The 25,229-nt window shown below is 32.9% G+C and overlaps 1 protein-coding gene across 1 annotated transcript; it reads left to right on the forward strand.

Annotated features, from left to right (window-relative positions):
- The first annotated feature begins 7,611 nt into the window (after positions 1-7,611).
- On the forward strand, positions 7,612-23,146 carry LOC140438382 (microsomal glutathione S-transferase 1-like). The gene is made up of 3 exons (XM_072528064.1): positions 7,612-7,812; positions 17,474-17,550; positions 22,596-23,146. The coding sequence occupies exons 1-3, from the start codon at positions 7,684-7,686 to the stop codon at positions 22,840-22,842; spliced, it is 453 nt and encodes a 150-aa protein (XP_072384165.1). The 5' UTR covers positions 7,612-7,683; the 3' UTR covers positions 22,843-23,146.
- Positions 23,147-25,229: the final 2,083 nt, after the last annotated feature.

The raw sequence follows: 25,229 nt of genomic DNA on the forward strand, positions 1-25,229 counted from the left end.
TTTTTCTACCTTATTCTTTAAGTTAAAATAGTAAAGAGTAAAGTTAAAAAATGAGTGAAAGAAAAAGAGAGTACCTCAGTGGAGCCATGAAAAAAAAAAAGAAAAAAACAAGGAAGAAGTTTTGAAGAAAATTCCCAAAAGTCTTCGTTTTCCCATCAACCTGATTCCCAAAGTGATTTAGAATTGCAATGGTAAATACTAGATTTCTATCTACTAGTATAACAATTCGCATTCAGTGTCATCTGTAACTTATTGTAGGACTTGGACATGTTACAGTAAATCAAAAGGGCCCCTATGATTAAAAAAGGTTATTATATTGTTAAATAAAAAAATTTTATGTTCTTAGATTCTTCTGTACTGCATAGTCTGCCAGAGGTTCCAAATATTAAAAAAGGTTACACCGAAAATCAAAATAAGAATGAAGAATTCTTTCTTTTTGGTAGAAATTTTGGTAGAAGCCTCACCGAATACGAACAAATAATGATTTTGAAATTGGGTTCATTTAAACTGCAAGGATCGTTTCCAATGGATCCAGAAATAAAGCAAACTTTTTCAATTTAATATTAAACATTATTATTCAAGTTATTATTATTAACAAGACTAAACATATCAGCTATAATGGAGTTATTAATATTATGTACTGATAATACATATTTTTAAATAAATAATGAATTCTATAAACAAGATTTTGGTCTAGCGATGGGCTCTAGTTTATCTCTATTATTAGCCAATATATTTATGGAAGATTTTGAAACAAATATTATTTCTAAACAAAATTTAAAACCCACAGTATGGTGGAGATATGTAGATTATGTATTCTCAATATGGCCTCATGGATCAGAGTTGTTGGACACATTCCTAAATAATATAAACGATAAGAAGAGACAATAACATTTACCATGGAAAAAGAATATAATAACATAATACCTTTCCTGGATATTTAAATCTTTAAGAACGATACTGTATATGAGACTCAGGTGTATAGAAAACCAACACACACCAACAGATATTTAAATTTCAAATCAAATCACAATATTAATATTAAAAAGGGAATCAATCCTTATACGATAGAGCCAAAATTACTTGTTCTAACGAAAATTCGTTCTTGGAGGAAAAAAATTTGTTAACATCTGTTTTTTAAAAAAATAATTATCCTTTATCGTTTATAAATAAGGAATTTTCAACAATCGATCAAATAGAACAGAACAACTTGGAACGAGATCCTACAGCATACACAAGGAATAATACGAGGAAAATAACAATACCATACATAAAAGGATTATCAGAAAAACTTAAAAGGATTAGAAATAAATTCAACATTTCAACAACATTCAAAACAACAAACACATTGAGATCTATTTTGTCCAAAACCAAACCTAACAATGAACAAGAAAGGACAAAGAATTGAATTTATAAAATACCTTGTGAATGCCATCAGTTTTATTTATGTGAAACATTAAGGCCATTAAATGTTAAAATAAGTGAACATCAATCTTATATTAAAAATAGAGAATTTGATAGATATCAAATATGTAAACACGCATGGGATAATGAACATAGGATTTAATGGAATGATTCAAGTATAGCCCTAAAAGAAACGGATGAAAAAAAGAGAAAAATCAAAGAAGCGGATGTAATTATGCTAAATGAGACCAATTGTGTCGCAAATTCTCCGGCAGAATGTAGTAGGATCTGGTTACCCATATTGAAAGAGAAAGTTATTCAAAAAAAAACAGTATTAATAAGTCAGTAATATATAGAGGATACATCATTTATGTTTTTTAAATAACAAACATATACAGTCAGAATTTGGTGTTTATTGAAGGTTAAATATATGCACGACCAAATACTTACCATGTCGGGATAGTATTATGAGGTTTTTTTCCTGGTTTTTCCCTCACAATTTACTATGGAATCACTAACAGGAGAATTTTACTGTAATTATGGCATGTGTTTCACCAGAATTTTGTCATAATACTCTCAAGAAGATTTTAAGTAACTATTCAGATTACATTGCAATTTATACAGATGGGTCAAAATTAGTAACATGTACAACCAGTGCTTACTTTGTACAAAAAATGAAGACAAAAAAGCATTTACTTTAAATAATCAAACCAGCATCTTTTGCATCCAAATGCATTACAAAACTTTAAAGTCACAATTAACAGCAATATATTCATATTAAAAATTTTTCAACAATTACTAAAATTATCAGCTTTATCATATAATGTTAAATTCGTATGGGTTAAGGGACACTGACGCAAGCCACTGAAAAACGAATCGAAGCCTTCGAGATGTGGATATACAGAAGGATACTAAAAATATCTTATGTGGACCATGTCACCAACGTTGAGGTCCTACAGCGCATGACAAAAGAAAAAGAAGTGCTTAATTTAATTAAACAAGGTAAGCTTGAGTACCTCGGCCACGTGATGCGGAACGAAGAAAAATATCGAATTCTTCAACTCGTTATGCAGGGTAAAGTATTTGGCAGAAGAGGACCGGGACGCCGTCGTATCTCGTGGTTGAAAAATCTCCGACAATGGTTTGGGATGACCTCGGCGGAGCTGTTTCGCAGATCAGCCAACAAAACCATGATAGCCTTGATGATCGCCAACATCCGGACCGGATAAGGCACTGAAGAGGGAGAAGAAGGAACATTCATACATTTTTCGTAACAGTATTGCGGATTCAATATCTAAAAATCCACTAAAGCACCCACATATTATATTGATTGAAGAATTTAACACATGTGATCTGCTTGCATATGTAAAACAGCATATTAAATTTAAATGGGATAGACGTTGGATTCAGTTCGGTGAAACTACAGGCACTAATTTGTTTAAATTACAACCAACAGTGTCTGCGAACCAATTTTGCAAAGTTGTTGAACTAAGTATATCCATCCTAAGATTAAACGTAGATCACAGATGTTTTCCGAAGCATCTACATAAAATCGTAATTCTCCCAACAGGCAGATATGAGTGCGGAACTAGTATAGTTCGTCCCAAACCCTTCTTTCAGTGCGTCATAGTTGATCGAATTCTCTCTAACACATTCAGCTAGAGGTGACAGAAAAAAACATGAGTCTGTGATTATTATACATAGAACTTAGAAAATTATTTATCGTAAAGCTACTTCTACTTACGGATGTATAATTGGTTGGAGTTTAGAATACGCTAAATAGATATCCAATCAATGATGCGCATAAATATAACTTGACGCAAATTGTCTCGATCGTGACAGTACTTTCACAATGTCAACTGATAAAATGATAATTGTCATTCCAGGTTAGTATTATCAGACATTTTACAGTGAAAATTTAATTTTGTATTTTATTGTCATAAAAATATCTTAAATATGCCGAGATATATTGAGAAAGAACAAAGACTAATATTTAAATTATTAAATTATTTTCAATTAGAAAAAGAGAGATTACGATCATGCAACTGCCAAATTTAACTAAAATGTCATGCAATAATTCTCGACATTCTTAAAATCCTATATGACGTCAAAATTAGTGACGCACTGAAAGAAGGGTTTGGGACAGACTGTATAGCTGATCTAAATGACATATTTTTTAACTGTCCCTTACATGTCAATATAAGTACGTGGCTACTTCAAGAATTGCTGAAAGTAGGTTTAAAGACGCCATCAATTTTAAATGTACTATTAAGTAAAGATAATACAAACATTTTTAAATTGATTAAAAGGTTAAAATAAAAGGCTAAAATAAAAAAAAATGAATGGAACATCCTATATACTGTATGTTGGTAGATTGTACACACAGATTTTCTAATTCTGATTTCTGATTGTGATATATTGTGGAAACTAAAATGCAGGAGCTGGAAAGGAAAATAGCTAATATTAATCCTACAATACAATCCGAACATCAGGAAGAGATAATCGAAGAAGCCATGGACCGTATTAATCGATCGCACAATATCATTTTGTATAACGTCCCAGAAACTAATTCTGCTATGGAAGATAATAATAAAGTAAATGATATTTTAACTACAATACAAGGTGGTAATGCAAATCCGATTTCTGCAAGACATGTACACAGAATTGGTAAACGATCTAATAAGGCCCGTCTAATGAAAGTGTTTCAACACCCGCGCAGGCTAAATCTATTTTGCGTATCAAGAATAAATTAGCCACATCTACTTTCTCTGCTATTTCAATTTCTGATGATAAAACACAGAACAGAAAAACAGACAATGGAGAACAAAATCTGATCATTAAGTATGTAAGGGGTAGACCTACCATAGTCAGTAAAACTGAGAGCTCTTTAAACTAAATGTGTCCAGCAACTCCAGATCAAGTAAATCCCAACACGTTGAAATTACATGTTATTACCAAAATGTACGCGGCCTTAATAGCAAAATTTCATTGTTTAATACCAACGTTAGTGATTGTGAATTCGACATCATAGCATTAAGTGGAACGTGGTTACGCAGTGATGTTTCGAGTATGGAACTCTTTCCGAATAATTATGTCGTATACAGAAAAGACCGAAAATTCCATGAGGTGGACAAGGTGAAGGGTGGTGGTGTAGTGCTCGCGTTAAAAGATTTCATAACATCTGAAATATTGGACATTACGGCTCTCGACGCACAATTTCCACTTATTAATCTTATTATTGTCAAGTGCCGGATTGGTTACAAATATTTTTATATAGTTGTTGTTTAGTTGCCTGATAAGTTAAGTTTGGTAGACTTTGAATATTTCCTCGATTGCTTAGGGCAATTTGATTACTTAAATAATGACTGCATATTACTAGGCGATTTCAATGTTTCAAGGTTTATAGATAATGATATGTCTGATTTCAAAACTTCTGTAGTTTTAAGTTTTGTGGGCTCTACTGGTCTTAGACAATTTAACAATGTTGTTAATCACTTGGGTAGACTGCTAGATTTGGTCTTATCGCATTTCAGTTGTGAAGTGAAGCATGATGACTCACCTTTGGTCTATGAAGACTCTCATCACCCAGCTCTTCTAATAACATTTACGGATATATTTGTAAAAGAGCCTAAATTTAGGTATGGTTTGGAGCAATTAACTTACAACTTTAAAAAAAGCAAATTTTCCTGCTTTATATCGAGAACTGTATGAAACGAATTGGAACTCTCTGGATACTTCTAATGACGTTAATGAAACTTTAAATAACTTTTCTGATAAGATTTTTTCTGTGTTTAATAAGTATATTCCAGTTTACAAAAACTTTAGCCATAAATACCCACCCTGGTTCGATGCTGATATCATTCACAACATCAAATTAAAAGCAAAGTTTAGAAAAAAGTTTAAACGATTCAAAAATCAGTGTGATTTGCTTGAGTTTCAACGGTTAAGACACCTTGTCAAATCAAAAATCAGTTTGGCCTACAATGTATATGTCGAGAATATCCAAATTGCTTTATCCATCAATCCAAGAAGTTTTGGTCGTACGTACATTCGAAAAATAATAGTTCAAGAATTCCTGGTGTGATGAAATATAATATAATACATTACTACCTCCGACCCACAAAATATTGTGAATATGTTTGCAGAATTTTTCAAGAGTGTTTTTCTGTCATCAGATATTAATTTCAATGCTAACTCTTCCTCAATTAACGCAGATTACTTAAATTTGTATTCTATTTTAGAGTCTGAGATAATTTTGGCTAGTAAGAAATTGAAAGACAAAATGACGTGTGGACCTGATAATATTCCATCCTTTTTGGTTAAGGATTGCATAGGTGCCTTAACTATGCCACTATTAAAAATTTTTAATTTATGTCTTCTTAACAAGGAATATCCGAGTCTCTGGAAGGAATCAAAAGTGTGCCCAATATTCAAAACTGGTGAAAAGGATCAGGTAGAAAACTACAGACCAATTTCCATTATTTGCAATCTATCGAAAGTCTTTGAAATAGTTTTGTATAATCGTATTTACTCACGCACTTGTAATCAGCTGTCTCAATATCAACATGGTTTTGTCTCCAACCGGTCCACTGTGACAAACTTATTAATAGTCACACAATATATCTCAGCGGCCCTAGATAATAGAAGTCAAGTTGACGTCATAAATACTGACTTTACGAAGGCGTTCGACAGAATTCACCACGGCGTATTACTTTCTAAATTGTGTCTCTTTGGTCTTTCTGAGGATGCCGTGACTTTTATGAGGTCTTACTTGTCAAATAGAACGCAGTTTGTTGCTTATAATGGTTACAAATCGGAAAAGTACCTAGCTTCTTCAGGGGTTCCACAAGGTTCTAATCTAGGTCCATTATTGTTCTTGTTATTTATTAACGATCTGTGTGAATCAATTTCTGCACCATGTTTATGTTATGCCGATGATTTAAAGATTTATTCATTGATAAGCGACCTTAATGATTGTCATTTTTTGCAGAGTGAACTGAATCGTGTACATGAATGGTGTAATGCAAATCATTTGAATCTTAATGCCAATAAGTGCAAAGTAGTTAGTAATTCTAGGAAACAGTCTAATTTATACCATCCTTATATTATCAACGGCAATGAACTTGAACGTTTAAATAAAATTAAAGACCTTGGAGTTACATTTGATTATAAACTCACCTTTGTTGAACATGTAAATTTAAAGGTTAAAGAAGCACTTAAATCTATGGATTCATAATTAGAAATAGTCGAAATCTCACTAATACTAAGGCAATTAAATTACTTTATTACACTTTTGTACGCTGTAAACTGGAATATGCCTCTATCGTTTGGTCACCTTTTTATGATGTACATATCCAACTTATAGAGCAGGTGCAGCGTAAATTTTTAAAAATTTTGTCTTTCAAAATTAACGGCATATATCCCAAGAGGGGCATCAGCAATAGTGAGTTGTGTAGCGGTTTGGACGTAGTATCATTAGAATCTAGACGAATTAATGCCTCCCTAATATTCCTGTACAAACTACTACATAATCTCATTGACTGCCCTGATATTCTTCGACAAATAAATTTTAACGTTCCATCTTATCCAGTGAGAAATTCGATTACGTTCAGAAATACACAAGCTAGAACTAATCTTATGTTAAATTCTCCTCTATTTCTCATGTGCAACTATTATAATTCCTTAAGTGCTTACTGCGATATATTTCACTGCAGTTTAAAGCAGCTTACTAAGATGGCTGAGATCTACCTAGGTGATTGAGTAGTTTCTTTATGTTAAGGTAAAATACTCGAAAAATGTGTTATTTAGTTAGTACTTATGAATTATTAATATATCATTTAACTTTAGTATTGTATTTTGTTCTATAAATGGATTCTGTTGGACAATAAACGCTATTATTATATTAGCAACTGTATTGTGGTCTTAATAACTGCCATACTAAACCAAATTTTATGGATTATGGTATTAGTCGTTAATTTACAGATTCACGCTGTTTTCTAAGTAGCTGCATTATTTACAAACATCTTTAAATGTTGATCATAAAAAACTTCCTGCACTGAACTCATAAAAATAAATATAGCGAATATTTTATAACTTCGTAAATTTTTTAATTGCTACAAAATAATTTTTAAAGAACATTTCTCATCTCTACCTGTCATTTATTTATGAATAAAATTGCACATGTGTTGATTCATATTGGAAATTTAACTGATACAAACAATTGCGGCACTTCGGATAATATTTTATATGAAACAGATACTTCGTTGCAGCTGATCGTAAATGGAGACTACTTCAGGGATATCATTTGACAATCACGTTCTAAAATACTACTTCGTTTGTTGCTGTTTTCTAATTTTAAAAATGACGTTTATGTCGAATTTCACGGCAGCAAAAAGGGTGATACATAAGGTAAGTACCTATTTAATTTTTTGGAATAATATCAATATTATTAATCTCCTAAAACAAATTTGGTTTCGATAATTTGGTTAATAATTTTAATTCTTTTAGATGATTTCCTTAATCAAAGTCTTTCAAGATGTTCCTTTTCTACCACACTTTCATTTGTCTTTTCTATTTTTCGTTCAAATTTGTTCACATTTTCTTTTTCGCACAAGATGTCTTATTTCCTGTAAGTTTAGTTTCAATTTCCAGTTCATCGTTCTCAAAATAGAAATTAAACAAAATTTGATTTTTGTTACTTAGTAATACCAAAAATTCTAATACTTTATTTTTATCTGACTCATTCATATTGACAATTGAAACATATATTATACATTTTAAAGTAGATGACTTTAAATTGATATTGCCAATATTTTTGAGTTGCGTTCCTGGGGAGACTTTATTGGAAACTAGTTCATTCGATTACACGAAATCAACTATAACTTAAGAATACACGTCAGAAAAATCATAGCATGTAATTTGTCTTTAGAAAGACAACCGAATGCAATGGAGAAAGTAAAATTCTCCTGTTAATGATCCCATAGAAAATCATAAGAAAAAACGAAAAAAACTTAAAATAAGAAGAATTTTTTGTATTACCAAGACACAAAAACACAATTTATTTAATATATATTTTTAGAACGATTTCCGAAGTGGAAACCTAAACGCCAAAATATACATACTTTAACGTAAAATTGTGGTTTTTCTCAGTAAAAATAGTAAGAGTAATAATAATAATAACACCTACCGGCTGTTATTAAGTAACTATACCTACTTTCATTAAGCGATGCAGGGCGTATAAACAAAGATAAATTTAACAGATGATTGTTAAAGATGTCCCAAATGAGTCTACTCCTTCCGATAAGTAACAGTATAATTATGACACTTTATTAATTTTTTTATTTTCTCAACTATTAGTGTTTATTGCATAGTATATAAATTATTTTTATCACTGAATACATAGTAAGTAAAAAAATAATCCGATTTATAAAATTAATGAATATTTTATGCATACATGCAAGTAACAGTTCTTCGAGAATATTTAAAAACTAACGGAAATGTCCATCTTTATTTCGTTATTGCCGACGTCGTCGGAACTCATACAGGTTCGGACACGATTTAATTTCGGTAAGTATTATATTTCGGTATTGAAATTTTGTTATTTGAATCGATTTGTGAGTATATTTTTAGTAGTCATCTTAATGGTTAAAGGACAATAAATTATATTTATGCTGTTAATGTTGAATTAGCAATTATTTGTTGTGCGATTTAAAACTATTTAAGTATATATTTTTATTTGTATAACGACCCTATCTATATGTGATTGTGATTACTGTAACAATAACCACGGATTTCAATAACTGATATTGAAACCAAAAATGTCCTCCACTGATTCTGCTGATGAATTGGTTGAAAATACATGAAGTCCTCCTCGAAAACGAAGTAAAAGAAGCCCTCTTAGCGTTGAAGTTAAAGAAATCATTTTAAATGTTTTTAAATGTGAAAGACAAGAAAATCCCGGGTTAGTGGTTGAAGATATTGTGAAAAAAGTGGCTAATAAAGTTGGAGTTTGTGATAGACAAGACAAAGACAAGAAAATCCCGGGTTAGTGGTTGAAGATATTGTGAAAAAAGTGGCTAATAAAGTTGGAGTTTGTGATAGAAGTGTATTTACGGTGATAAAGGAATACAAAACGAATCATCAATTCGCTGGACCAAAAGTATGTCTGACCCGGAAAAAGAAGTTTGACAAAATTGATGATTTTGACAAAAATGCCATTAGAAGACTGGTTTATAATTTTTTTATGAGCAACGAAATACCCACCGTTGATAAGGTTTTAAAGAAGGTGAACGATGACCCTGATTTGCCAAACTTTTCGAAAACCACACTTTACCGAATATTGAAAAAACTTAATTTTCAATATAAACGTAGGGGAAGAAACGCTCTTTTACTAGATAGAGACGACATTGTGATGTGGCGAAGAAAATATCTTCAAAAGATAAAAGCTTATAGAGAGGAGAAGCGGAAAATATATTATCTGGATGAGACATGGTTGAACGCTGGCCATACAAAGTCTAAAATATGGGTAGACACTACAGTAAAAATATCAAGACAAGCTTTTTTGGATGGATTAACAATGGATTTAAAAAATCCTTCAGGTAATTTATTACATTATTCAGTGCTCATAAAGTTTTTTTGACATACATTTTTGCTTATAATTTTTTATAAATTTATATATATATATATATATATATATATATATATATATATATATATATATATATATATATATATATATATATATATATTATTTCAACATAATTGAATAATGAGTATTTTTTTTGTTATTATTATTATGAAACTTTTAAGAATTGTACAAACAACTAAGTATAGTAAAAATTAAAAATAAAACTTATATTTTTTGTAGGAACTCTGTACATAAAATTGTTGGCAAAAAAAAATAAATTCCTGGGTTTTTGCCCTATATAAATGGTTTCTATTATCGAATATCAACTAAAACAATCAGGTTCTTTGTCGAGCACTTTTGCAAAATTAAAATATAAATTTCGTATTTTATAAGATAATATTATATTATTCTGACTAAACAAAAAGATAATCACAAATGCGGCCCTGTTGCCGGCCTACACGTGGTAATGTTTACATCTCCCTGCATCGGTTAATGAATTTTACGTTACTCAGTACATCGAAAAGAGATATATACAAAAAAGACGCTTGGGGACGTTTTCAGATTAAGTACAATTTGTGACGTTTCTAGTTTGTTTACTTGTGGCTGTCAGTTTGTTGGATTTTTTGCTGTTTTTTCTCCTTTTTTTGCATTTAGAAGTTATTTATATTGGATTTTTAAATTTTACGGTAAGTGTATTTTATTTTGCCATTAATTTACGTACAAAGTTAACCTCATTCACACATTTAAGGAATGGTTTTGTTTAAGTTTCCGCAAAAGTGAAGGGAATCACAAAAAGAAAATATTTGATTAAATTATTTTAGATTATGCCTGGAAAAACTCTTACCTCACAAGCACAAGAACTCGTTTTAAATTTAATCGGGTACTTTGAATTAAAAAAAAAGGACGGGGGGCCACTGGAACCGTTGTCATCTGTTCAAGAGGTACAAAAAGTACAATTTTCAAATGTGCACTATTATAGCTTATATTATAAAGCTTTATTAAAGACAAGTATATATATTGTAATATTATTTATTCGCCCATCTTATTACATAACAAAATATTTATAATTAGGAGCACAGACAAGGCGACTACTCAGCAGTGGCGCACCCAGAATTTGTCTGGGGGGGGGGGTTTGAAATTTTTTTATGCTACCTCCATTTTGAGTCCCTAAAATTTGGGTTTTAGTTTTATTTAAAGTACTAAAGATAGCAGCATCAAAGATTCAGGTATCTATTATCCTGCCTACCAACTAAAACCACCCTCTTTGTGAGGTGGCCACTGTAAGGCTGAAGACATTTTTGAAACGCTCCCTTCTCTTATCTGAATCTTATCTATTGTTCTGAAGGTAATTCCTATTTTAATTAAAATAAGTCACAATTGAAGGTTAAAATAAGTTTATTGATGTTTGACATTAATCCAACTTGTAAATACAATACATTTTGGAGACGACTATCGCCGCATTCCCGTTCTCCTCCGCCAATCCTCCCGGCCCAAGACATGCTCCTCCTCCAAACCTTTCGATTCCATCGCTCTTCTAATTCCTTCATTCCATGAGTGTCCAGGTCTACCTCTTTTTCTTCTTCCAGGGGGTTTTCATTTGTGAAGTTTTGGGACCAACGTTCGTCAGATATTCTCAATAGGTGTAAAAACCATTTTGAACCTGTTCTTTCTATTCTGTGAATGAATGTTTCTATAGCATTCATGTTATTTCTTCTAGATTAGTTGGTCTTCCTTTCCTGTTTTGATGTTCTAGCACTTTTTCTCAAATAATCCATTTCAACTGCCAACAATCTTCTCTTCAGGTTTACATTAATTGTCCATACTTCAGAGCCATAACAAAGAACTGATTCTACCATGGTTTGTTTTTTTGTTCCTTTTGGAAATGTGATCCCACCATAAGGATTTCAGACATCCTACAATTTTACGTCCCTAATTAATTCGGTGTTTAATTTCGGTGTCTACCAAGCCGTTCTTAGTAATGAGTGCACCTAAATATTTAAATTTTTCCACTTGTTTGATTTCCACGTCCTCGTCTATCAACACTTCAAACCTTGCATCTGAATTGATAACTAAATATTATGTTTTCTTCATGCTGAGTTGTAACCCACATTTTAAATATTATCTGTATAGACGCTTTATCATAAATTCTAGATCATAAGAATCTTGAGCTAGGACGACTTGGTCATCCGCAAAGTTCAGGGAGAAAGTACGTCATTTCCTATGGGGATTCCCATTCCCTGGCAGTGGTTTTTCCAATTTTGGAGGGCTGCCTCAATATATAAATTAAACAGTAAGGGTGACATACTGCATCCTTGTTTTAGTCCTTTTATTTTTAGTTACTTTTATTGGCTCTACATCCGATTTTTAGGTAAGCAGTGTTTTCCCTGTATACTTCTGTGATTATTCCTAAAGGTATGGATTAATGTCGAGTTGTTGTAAAGCTTGCCACAATTTAAGTCTTGGAACTGTATCATACGCCTTTTCTAGGTCGATGAAGTTATCAGTGCAAGATCAAAGATCAAAAATTCAAACGTCAATAAACTTATTTTAACCTTCAATTGCGACTTATTCCCATTAAAATAGTAATTAGATCTTATCTCTGTCGTTAGCTCGGTTGGTGTTTCTCTTCTTCTTCATTCTTTTTAATGACTGCTCGGATGTAATTGTGAACACTATTCCATCCCTCCGTATTTCCCGTCATCTTCACGATCATCTCTCTTACAGTCACAGGGTTCATACCTATTTCTTTATACATTCTGTTTCTTTCCACTGTACATCTATTACACTCCAGCATTGTGTGAGTAACGATGTCGGAATATTCGCAGTATAGATATTTATCTATATCTGTCTTTCTGAACCCATGAAGATACGCCATAAAACAGACAATCTACCCAGTCCCTTAGGCTCGGGATCGGCATCTTTGTCCACTTAACAACATCTTCCTTGCTGTTCCACTCTTCTTGCCATCTTTCCATTGATCTTTCCCTTTCTTCTTTTTTTTTATAGCTGTTGTCAAATGCTGTCTTCTCCCATAGAGATGTCTCCTTTGTACTGCTAACACATGCAGAGGAATACAACCCGTGATAGTCCACAAGACCGCCGCAGATACAGTCCTGTAGGCGCATGCTACTCGCAACAGACTCGTTCTGTCTACTTTTTTATAAGCCTAATATTAGGTATCGATATCTAAATATAATGAAAAATATTATTAATTATTGTGTATTTATACAATAATTATTGTGTTCTACTTATTTAAAGTGGTAATTTAATTATTCAATCAGCGTTTTGGATTTTTTGTATTATGTGTGAAAGACATAAGTTACATGTTCCTACTTTCTTTATATATTGTTTACTTTATATGCCCTGGGGGGGGGGGGGTTTAACCCCCAAAACCCCCCCCCCCCCTGGGTGCGCCACAGGTTTTTACTACAGAACCTCAAAAGACTCTGAAAAATGAATCGTGAATTAGAACGCCCGTACACTCAAAAGTTGTGGAATATTAAGCTAGCGAATATATCTATATACATGATATTATATCACAATGTACATGCATTTATACACAGACGCATATCTATATAGTTCCATGCCTTTGGAGATCCTTGTTATATACATTCATAAGCTTGTACCACGCTCGTCCATGCCTTACTCTTCCGCTTAGATACAAGAGCGTTATACCCATGCTTATATCATTATTCTTTTATTTTATATTTTATATTTACTTAACTGTCTTGGCCTTCATGCCTTAATGTTGTGAGATAAAACTAATGCTTTGAATAGCTGATTTTGATTGTAGAGGGAAAGATACAGGTGAAAATGTAAATTACCATTCATTTAGACACTGAATTTAGAGGTTACATAGCGAAAGCTTAAAAACAACGCCGAAAAAACGGGGTTTTTCTGCTTTTGGAGCATGCTTTAGGAAAAAAAATAATAGTTTTAATAGCTTATTTCGATTGTAAAGGTAAGAATACATATAAAAATATGAATTATAATTTAGCTGTATGTTGTTGAGGATATGAGTCAAAAACTTCAGAAAAATGCCAAAAAAAGCAGTTTTTTCGATTTTTGGGCATTTTCCACGTTAAAAATGATAATAATACCTATGGCATTTGAAAGAACGGGAAAAAACGCATAAAAAACATTGTTTTAAAGTTGGCCAAAAATTTCCGACATAACCTAAAATATCACTGAAAATTTCAAATATTTTTCCTGGGCTCAATTTTCAAGCTAAAAATCTGAAAAAAATCAGGCAGTTTTGTATTATTAAAATACTCTTTCATGAAATTTTTCAGATTTTTTGCAGCAATACAGCGTTTAAAAAAATCTTTTTTAAAACAATACTTTTTTTCCTATAGCGAACCCCAAGAGGCACCTAGGGACTTGAAAATTTAACTGAGTGAGTTTTTAATTATGTCCTTTCGAATGGCCAGACCCAAAACTGAATCGAGCATGGTGCAATTTGGACCATCTTATCACGCTATAGTCTTTGAAAAAGAAATAAATGATTGCGTTCTACAAGTGCTATAATTTGAATTCTTTATAGGATGTAATTTTAAAACTACATCTTCAATGGGGACTATCGAAATATTCTCCGTTTCAATGATCTGCCCCACATAATACTTACACAGCTTTTTTGTAACAAACTTCACTAAAATATAGTCATTCTGTTCATATTTGGCAATTTCTGTGAAGTCCTCCGATTCATCTGAACTGACATCAACGATATCTTCATCGGATTTCGAAGTTTCACTCTGTGGTAACTCCGCATTCTTAGTAGTAGGAGTAATCTTCCAAATGTTTCTTTTTATCTTATTTGCTTGCAACTTCTGTTGTTTTTGTTCTCTTGCTAGAGTTTCTTCTTCAATTTTGTTTTTTTTTCTGGTGTTTTTGTTAAAACTCTAGATGTAACCTTTTTTCGTGCTCTAATAGGCACGGGGCAGCCTTTGGAAAAGGTCGTACAATTTCAGGTGTTATTGGGGTTGATGTAGATGGGGAACAATTTCAATTTCAGGTGCTACTGTGGTTGATGTAGATAGAACAACTTCAATTTCATCTGCTACTGGGGTTGATGTAGATAGAAAAGCTTCTGTTGAGTTGTTTACATTATTTCCTGGTGGTGGCCGGTCAGTGACAAAAGCACGGTCAAAATCGTCATCCGAAAATACAAGACGGTTTAGGGGCCAAGTGTCCATTTTTCTAAAACCTTCAAGTATATTCTTCATGATAAATGAAGAAGTGTATGCAGTGTTTGTAATAGCTGCTAAGTCATATATGGTACTTGCTCGAGCAGGATGCATTATCATCTAGTCGTTCATAGCAACGGCAAGTTTTGATTTAAACGACGAATAAATTGCTACATCTAGCGGTTGAAGGCGATGTGAGGTGTGGGGTGGAAAAGTAACTAATACTATACCATTTTCACGTGCACACATTATGAATTGAACAATTGAGAACAATGAGTTTCCTGATTGTGCATCAATATTAAACTTGGGGAATCAGAAGACCACTGTGACAGTTTAATGTGATTAAGAATAACGTTTAATGTGATTAAGAACGTTGAGAAACAGTTCCTTGGTCATCCATCCAGAACTTGGCGAATTAGCCAAACCCAGGCTTCCCGAAGGGGCTCCATTCAACATTGTATCATGAAAACGGACTCTTGGAAATATGTACATCGGAGGCATAGCATTTCCTAATGCATTAATTATCCCACACATAGTGATCAGGGTGCCTATCTCTGCTGAAACTATCTGCCCAACTTGTTTGATTTCCTTTTGCGTTACAATGTTTGGAGCTTGCAGAACAGTGCTGATACCAGTTTCGTCTAAGTTATAGATCTTGTTAGGTGTGAAATCGTAGGTTGAAAGAGCACGTTCATAATTGTCAAAAAATGACCCAACATTTTCTTTTGTAAAACTGGTAGCTCGGCTAAGGCTGGTGTTTTCGGGTTTCCTCAATACCAAATTTTGGTGTCTGTTTTTTAAACACTGCAGCCAGTCTATACCAGCAATTTTATTGGCATCCAATTTACTGATTAATATTGGTTTGTTTAGTCTTTTTGCATAATCATAAGCCAAAATTCTGATTTGGGTGTATGTTAAACCGTAATTTATTTTTTAAGATTTTAATATATAACTAACTAATAGGTAGTCTTCAGTTTTGTTAAAAATTTGACCAGTAGAATACAAACTTGAATAATCCGACAGATCATTATAAACTACACCATTTTCTCGTTCCTGTTTTCTATAAATTCTATAAATCAGTGTCGTATGTTTAATTCCATACGTTGCAGCAGCCGTGCGAAGTTTCATGCGACCCTCAACTGCTTATATGGCATTTTGAATATCATCTTCAGTTGGAGGCACTTCTGCACGTTTTCTTTTGTATGTACGTACCATCTCAGTTCCTAAAAATCCACATTTAACAATAATTTTAATTCTTCCTAATGGAGCTTGCAGTAATAGAGCACCCTAGAACAAAGTTCCCAATTCCTGTTGTTCAAATGTGCCCTACAAGTACAGATTTTAAATTTAAGTAAGTTAAAAATTTAGGGTTAGAATTGTGAGGTTAAATATCGAACACATACCTTGGAAAACCTCTACGAATTGCAGGCTAGCAGCAACACCACCCAGTTCCGAATATTTTTCTTGTATTATCCTTACAACCAAAATTACACACAGATGCGTTTTATTACCGAAAACCTTACTTTCGCTGTTACGTTTGTAAACACAACAACAATCGCTCATGCAACTTCACACTAGTAGTATAAATGTACCCAACACCGCATAACAAAAACTACTAATATTGCGGTGCTTATAAGAGGGAAATTTGAATCGTTCAAATCCACCCCACGTTCAAAAGTGCCCCCTCCCCTACGTGTCATTAGAGCAATGTTGAAAATTATGAACTGTAACACTTCTCCCTGTCTTAGTCTGTCTTCAGAGTAATAACTATTCTGAAGTGTTTGAAATACTTCAGAGTAGTTATTTTAGATTTTTGCTTTACATGTGACTTTTGACATTATCGGATTTACTGATCGTATCAACTTGGTAGGAATTATGATATGTTAAATTTCTTTTTTTCGTATAAAGCAATTATACGCTGCGTTCAAATCTATGAACAGGTAAAAGGTATTGATATTAAATTCCCTGGTTTTTCTACTTCCACTTAAAGTGAAAAACTGTAATAAGAAGAAAATAAAAAGTAGAAGATGAAAGCAGACATCCATGTTTGGAAAATCAAATCAGATTTTTGGAACAAATGATATTAAACTCAACAATGTAATAAAGTTCGCTGACCTCTGGTTATGCAATATGATGCCTATTAAAATTTACTTTGACCTAATCTTGAAAATGTTAGTCTAGAATATTTAATTATTTGCTCTGTTTAATTTATTTTAAACGTATTAACTATCAAAATTATTGACTTAATAATTTTTTATAGGCTTTTGCAAATCCCGAAGACTCGAAACAAATGAAAGTAGATCCACAAGTAAATGAAAATGTGGAGAGGGTAAGAAGGTAAATATAACTTTGTTAACTGATGTTTTAGTATTTTTGTTAATATTGAGTATGTTTTAATATTATTCTTGGAGTGCTGTATCTGCTTAACAAACGTTATCGATCACATTGGTGATGATCAACTTATTAACTGCTATCCGGAAAACTACTACTACAATGTTCATTTTGAGGAATAGGGTAAGGATTCTTTATTTCGAAAGGATTGAACATGTGTCCCCGTTTAGGATCTTGTGATTCTCTATCCTGTTCAGGTTTGCGTTGAATGTTCTTAGTGTAAACGTCCTTAGCCGACCCTAGAATTTGTGGCGGGCACAAGATTCATTTATCGGCCGGGGGCGTTAACGGCGAGGTTACTTCAGTAGCAGAAAGAGGACCCCTTTCACCATCATGTCAGTATGAGAGTTGTGTTTGTGAGTGTTTTTTTTGTGTGAATATCTGTGTGCTGATCTTGTGTATTGCAATAAAATTCGTGTTATTGATCGCTTGCGTTAACGGCTAGGCCTTGTCAGAGTTCGATAGACAGTCTCAATCTTTGCCAGTTTAGGTGAGAAACTATTGGCGGTTATTTTTTCGGGAGACGGAATTGAGTAGTGAGATTGGGAATCCGCAAAAAACCAATCTCCCCCTGCCCGGAAAACAGAATCAGTAGTTTATATACCTCACTGTCTTAAGACTTTTAAGACACGGTATTTTTCTTAACGCTAAAATAAATCTAAATAGGGCTTGTAGACTACTCAAAAGAAAATTGATCCAACATAGAGAACATGGAATTAATAATTATATAAAGAACCTCTCGTCTGCAGATGATTTGTGGTAACTAACAAAAAAATTTAAATACAACAAATGGTACTTAGGTTAAAACTGACATGGATAGAGCAAAAGCTTAAATATATAAACAGATGGCAATATCAGCTTTAATTGAAATAATTGACAATGAGAAATTTTGCAATATTGAATATTTGTAAATTACTTTAATTTTTTAAACAAAAGAAATTTTTATCTAAAATTAGTGTCTATGTTATAAAAATTGTGATCAATCAAATCAATAATTTTAAAACAAAGTATAACCTCTTCAGAGATCCAAAAACGTTTTCTTTATCTTCTTCCTCTTTATAAGCAATTCTGCTTGTTCATTGGCAAATTAATGCCTCTATGGAAGGTTGTCACTCGTCCGATACTGGTGCCTTTTATTTCTATTTTACATCTGGTTGGTTCTTTGCTGACTACTATTGTTTTAGTTTTCTGAGATGAGATTGTCATATTAAATTATTTTGCTCCTATGTTAAATCTGTGGACCAGTCTTTGCAGACTATCTTTATCTTGGGCTATCAATACTGCGTCGTCTGCGTAACAGAGTATTTTGATTTCTTTGTTTTCCATTCTGTATCCTCTTCCTTTGTTAACGGTTTTGATGATTTCATCCATAATCAAATTGAAGAGCATTGGGCTCGATGAATCCCCTTGTCTTATTCCGCTGTCTATTTTTATAGGTTCTGTAAGTTGTCCATCTATTCTGACTTCCATTTTGTTGTTTTGGTAGATGTTATCGATAGTTTTTATAATATTTAGGGGATCTTCTCTATTATACAGAAGATGGATTACATCTTTGAGTCTTACTCTGTCAAACTCTTTGTTTAGGTCAATCAGACACATAAATGCTAGTATATTATACTCTAGTGCAGTGGTCGCCAACCTGTCGATCGCGAGCTACCGGTAGCTCGCGGAGGCAATTCTGGTAGCTCTCACAACGATTTTAATTTAAAAAATACAAACTGCAAAAATCAAAGAAGTTTCCGAAAATTCCACAAAAAAATCTAATTGTCATAATATTAAACATAAACAGCGGCAACGTTGCGGTGAGCAATCTGCCCCTGACGCCGTCAAGCTAGAATCGGCTATTTATAGAACCGACCAGCCGGACCAGCGCGTTAGTGTTCGAGAACGATCTGGATTGCTTTGAACGGGATAAATACGCACGGCGCGGCGACATTGCGCTTAGTTTAAAACTGAACGCGTAACCAACGTCCAGCGGTTGGGTTAGTAGAGAACAACAAAAATAATATTATGGCAAGCAGTTGTAAGAAGGTAAAGACATACCACTTTCATTCGGAATGGGAAGAACGATACTTTTTTACAGAAGTTAAAGATAAAAATGTGTGTTTGTTATGTAATACTTCGGTCTCCGTTGCTAAAAAAGGAAATATTGAGAGACATCATAAAACTGTACATTCTAATTTTGAAAAATCATTCCCACTACATTCTGCCGCCAGAAAGGAGAAACTGAAACAGTTAAAAAAACAGTTAATTGGACAACAATCAATATTTTTAAGAACAGTCGACAAAAATAAGGCTGCAACTGAAGCATCGTACCGTGTGTCCCAGATAATTGCACAAAAAAAGAAACCTTATGAAGACGGGGAAATGATAAAACAGGCGTTTTTAGAAGCTGCTGATTCGTTATTTGCCAACTTTAGAAATAAAGACGAGATACTTTCAGCTATAAAATCTATGCAACTTTCTGCTAATACAGTGATGAGACGTGTAGAAGTAATAAGCAATGATATTTTTTACAGTTAAGAACTGACTTAGATAACTGTGTTTATTTTTCACTTCAACTGGATGAATCAACAGATGTCGTTGACACTGCCCAGATGGCCGTGTTTGTCAGGATGGTTTTTAGTGATTTTACGATTAAAGAAGATCTTTTGAAGTTCATTCCACTGAAAGGACACACTACCCACTATGGTGGGTTGTGATAAGGGTCTGGTGGCGTTATGTCGTAAAGATGAAACTTTTCCGCAATTTCTCTGTTACCACTGCATTATCCATCAGCAAGCATTATGTGGAAATTTTCTGAAACTAAACAACGTTATGAAACTGGTGGTAAAAATTGTGAACAAGATTAGAGCTCAAGCGTTACAAAGAAGATTATTCAGAACCTTGGCCGATGAAGTTGACTGTCAATACGGGGACCTACTCCTTCACTCTGAAGTCCGATGGTTAAGTAGAGGACGGGTGCTGAAACGTTTTAATGATGCCTATCTGGCATAGTTCAATTTTTCAAACAACGCGATGAACCGACTCCGGAACTAGAAAATTCAATCTGGCTTAGAGATTTTGCTTTTCTCGTGGACATTACAGAGAAATTAAACGAACTTAATTTGCAGCTTCAGGGGAGAGACAAAGAACTAGCGGAAATGATTTCTGATATAAAAGCATTTATCAAAAAGCTGGAGTTTTGAGAACAAAACCTAATTAACAGCGATTCCAAGCATTTTCCTATTCTTTCAGAAAAAATATCTCAAAATCCATTAGAACCCTATGACAACAAATATCATGTAGAAATAATTTCTACCCTGAAGAGTAACTTCAAAAATCGTTTTAAGGATTTCAATGAAATGGCTTTAATAGCGCAGTTTGTTGTTTCACCCTTTATGGAAATTGATATCCAGCAGTTTGCAGCTTGTGTTATGCAGAACTTTGGCGAAGACATCGCTGCAACAGAAATGGAAGTCATTGAGTTTCAAAATGATTTAGCCTTAAAATCGTTAGTCTTAAGTCTTAAGTACTGAATGTATCTGGCCTATTGTAAGTAAAGACAAATATTCAGTTCTATGCCGTGTTGCTTGAAAGTGAAAGCATTATTTAGTTCAACCTATTTGTGTGAATCTTCTTTTTCCAATATGAAGTTTATTAACAACAAATATCGCAATCGACTTACAGATGAACATTTGGATAATTGTATTCGAATGGCTGCATCAAATTATACTGCAAACATTAAAAAAATTATCGATGAGTCTGAGTGTACTGAAATTCTTCTCATTGAAGGTACTTTTTTATTTTTCAATGTTTATGTTTATGATAGTGCGTTACTTTTTTGTTGTTATTATTAACTATTTTTAAATCATACGTGACATGCCGTTGTGGCTGGATAAAAGTTTGTGTTTATTTTTCAAATACCTTCGTTTGATAGGTAGGAATGTAGCTATGAACAAGTACGTACTAGTAATATTAGTTATTTTGTTATTAGTTTATTATTAGTACCTATGTATTATGTATTACCAGTTAAACAGTAAAATTAATACATATAATGATAGATTAACTGTGGATTATTTCATTTACGTTACGTTGTAGCTTACGTTACGTTGTAACAAAGTAGCTCAACACATTGAAGAGGTTGGCGACCACTGCTCTAGTGATTTCTCAGTAATTTGCTTTATAACGAATATTGCATCTGTACACGATTTTCCACTATAAAAACCCTGTTGTTCATCTGCTAAACTTATCCTCTGTTTTATTAGCACTTGTAAAAGTTTAGTTGTAAGTTTTAGCGTAGTATTTAACAAATTTATACCTCTGTAGTTTTCTGGGTGTTTTTTATCTCCTTTTTTGAATAGTAGAATTAATTCGCTCGTTCTCCATTCTTCCGGTATTTTAATGTGTTTTATAATTTTTTTAATTAATGTTGTTAATTGTTCTGTCATTGCTGCTCCACAATATTTCAGTAAATCGTTTGGTATCCCATCTTTACCTACTGCTTTTCTGTTCTTCAGGTTTTCAAGTATTTTTCGAACTTCCTGTACATTTATTAAGTTAAGTTAAGTTCTTCATTTGTGGTAATTTCTGGTGTTTCCGTAATTGTCTTGTAATTATGGTATGCCTCTTGTGTTTTGGTTGACATGTATTTCAGGTAAGTTTTTTTCTTTTTTTTACATTTTTCCTTCACTTCTGTACAAAACCATGGAGGCCTTCGCCTTGGGAGCGATTTATTTTTATCTATATTTCTTTCACCAAGAACTTTCTGGGCCGAGGCCCAAAACAATATAATATAATATCTTAGACTTAATTTTTGTCCAGCTTTCTTCGACTCTATCACTTTCTGTGATATATGTATTCCTGCTTTTTTTCGGTTATTCTTTTCAAAAAAACGTTTTGGTGGAGACAAATGTTAGTTTAAAAATCAAAATTGCTTGAAATCGTTTTTATTGTTTTGTTTTCACTTAGAATCTTGAAGAATATTCATGACGTTGTTTAATTATTTTTAGGGCACATTTAAATGATCTGGAAAACATCCCACTCTTTTTCGTCGCTGGATTAATATACACTTTTGCAAATCCTGGAGAAAAAGCAGCCAAGGTGCTATTTGTAGTGTATGTAGTCTCGAGATATTTACATACTATCGTATATGCTGTTATTCCTATTCCTCAACCAGCTAGAGCTCTAGCTTGGACTACCGGATATGTTATTAATATATACATGGCGGTGTACAGCTTGATACATTTTTTAAAATAAAGTTCAATTTGATCTTTTTAATCTAGATTAACTGAATTAGTCTAATAAAAGTACAATGATTGTTAAAGAACAAAATAACTTATATACAAAATAATACACTAAAAATTGTTTTAGATAAACTAAATTCGTTATAGATTAAATATATGTCTGCAAAAATGATTTAATTTTAATTTGCTTTTAATATTTTTAAAAAATAATAAGGACTAACTAATTAAACGACAATACTTATTTCTAAATAACTTGTTTTAAAACAATTTTGTATGCAATAACTGATGCTGTTTCGGATTTCTGATGATTCCGTAATTTGCTATCCTACAACTTTTCTGCAAGCAGTTGATACAAAAATTAGCATTAGAATTAGGATTAACTAGTGTTCAAAGGTAAAAAACAACTTTAAGGAAAACTTACATAAACTCTAAAAGTGTAGCCTAAACATTGACTGTACCGATATATATATATTTGAAATTTTTTATATATTTAATATTATATATATATATATATATATATATATATATATATATATATATATATATATATATATATATATATATATATATGTGTGTGTTCGGAAGTATTTCCGCGGTTAGTACAATTAAACTTAGAGCTAAGATTTATATTATTATCAAAATTAATATTAAACTCACCAGTCTTCCGGGTTGAACCGCGTCGATATCCATTTTGCCGAGCTTTCGACATCCTCTCTGATGTCTTCTTCAGGGCTTCCGAGGTCTAAGTCTCCCGAGCCTCCAGACACTACTACACTCACTAGTCACTTCTAGTGACACAAATCCCAAGGTTTTCATTACTCTGTCTATCGAAAACCCACACATACCAATCGTTACTTGCATGCCAACTCTCACCACCCACCTTCACAAATTAATTCAGTCATTAATACCCTTGTATCCAGATCAATACGCCTTTCCGATGATGCAAGTAGATCCGCTGAGCTTTCTTGTTTAAAACAAGCCCTCATCCAAAACGGCTACCGCGAAAATCACAACAATAGGAGCATCCACAGACATCAATCTCCCACTCAATCTCAATCCAAAAACTCAGACCCTTATCATACGAAAGCGTTTCTTCCTTACATCAAAGGTGTCACTGACAAAATCGACAAAATTCTTAAACCAAGAGGAATAAAAACAATATTTACCCCCCAACAAAAACTTTCATCTCTAGTCCGATCAATCAAAGACAATATTCCAAATGAACAGCACGGAGTTTATAAAATTCCTTGTGCAGACTGTCCCCGATCCTATATAGGCCAAACAAATCGTAGAATTCAAAATAGGATTTATGAACATTCCATTTCTGTTCGCAATTCCGATTCAATTTCAGCTCTCGGTCAACACCATCTTCATACAGGTCACAAAATTGATTTCGAAAACTCCAGAACCATAGCCCCCATCCGCTTTTATAAACCAAGAATTATCCGAGAAGCCATAGAAATAGAAAAAAGACCAAATTGCCTTAATAAAAGAGATGACGCCATACGGCTACCTTCTACATGGAGACCTCTCATAAACAAAATATCGCCCCCTCCATCTTTGAATCAAAATCCCACTGTCGGAAATGTTCGCGCCAACTCTCGCGCCAATCCCCACCCTAACCCCCACCTAGGCCACGTCACCATCGACGGTATAAATGAACCGTCCCCTGGTCCCAGTCGTAGTAGTGAACTAGTGAGTGAACTAGAAGTGACTAGTGAGTGTAGTAGTGTCTGGGGGCTGGGGAGACTGAGACCTCGGAAGTCCTGAAGAAGACATCAGAGAGGATGTCGAAAGCTCGGCAAAATGGATATCGACGCGGTTCAACCCGGAAGACTGGTGAGTTTAATATTATTTTTTATAATAATATTAATCTTAGCTCTAAGTTTAATATATATATATATATATATATATATATATATATATATATACATATATACATATATATATATATATATATACATATATATATATACATACATATATATACAAATGTGAGTGAGATTAAAATCTCACTGTAAGTGAGGATATCGGTCAAAGAGAAAAAAACTGTGAAAAAACTATTTCAATCTTTTAATAGAAAACGTTTCGTGCAGTAATTTCTGCACTTCTTCGGTTCTAATGATTGTAAAGTCATATAAAGATGTCAAACAATGTCAAATGCATAGGTTTAGGTGTTAACAAATACATTTAGTAACTACAATAAAATTACAGTAAAAAACACATTAAAATTTTTTATAGATTTTATACAAACTTAAAAAAGTGCCAAAAATGTCACAGTATGTTACAGGAAAACAATATAATACAATACTTCTATTCTATCGCTGATGTACAATATATCGAAACATGAAGCCAGCAGAAAAAGTAGCTTGTTTTAACTAGAGCTTAGTAAACAATTTA

This window comes from Diabrotica undecimpunctata, chromosome 4 (assembly GCF_040954645.1).
Source record: "Diabrotica undecimpunctata isolate CICGRU chromosome 4, icDiaUnde3, whole genome shotgun sequence".
NCBI lineage: Eukaryota > Metazoa > Arthropoda > Insecta > Coleoptera > Chrysomelidae > Diabrotica > Diabrotica undecimpunctata.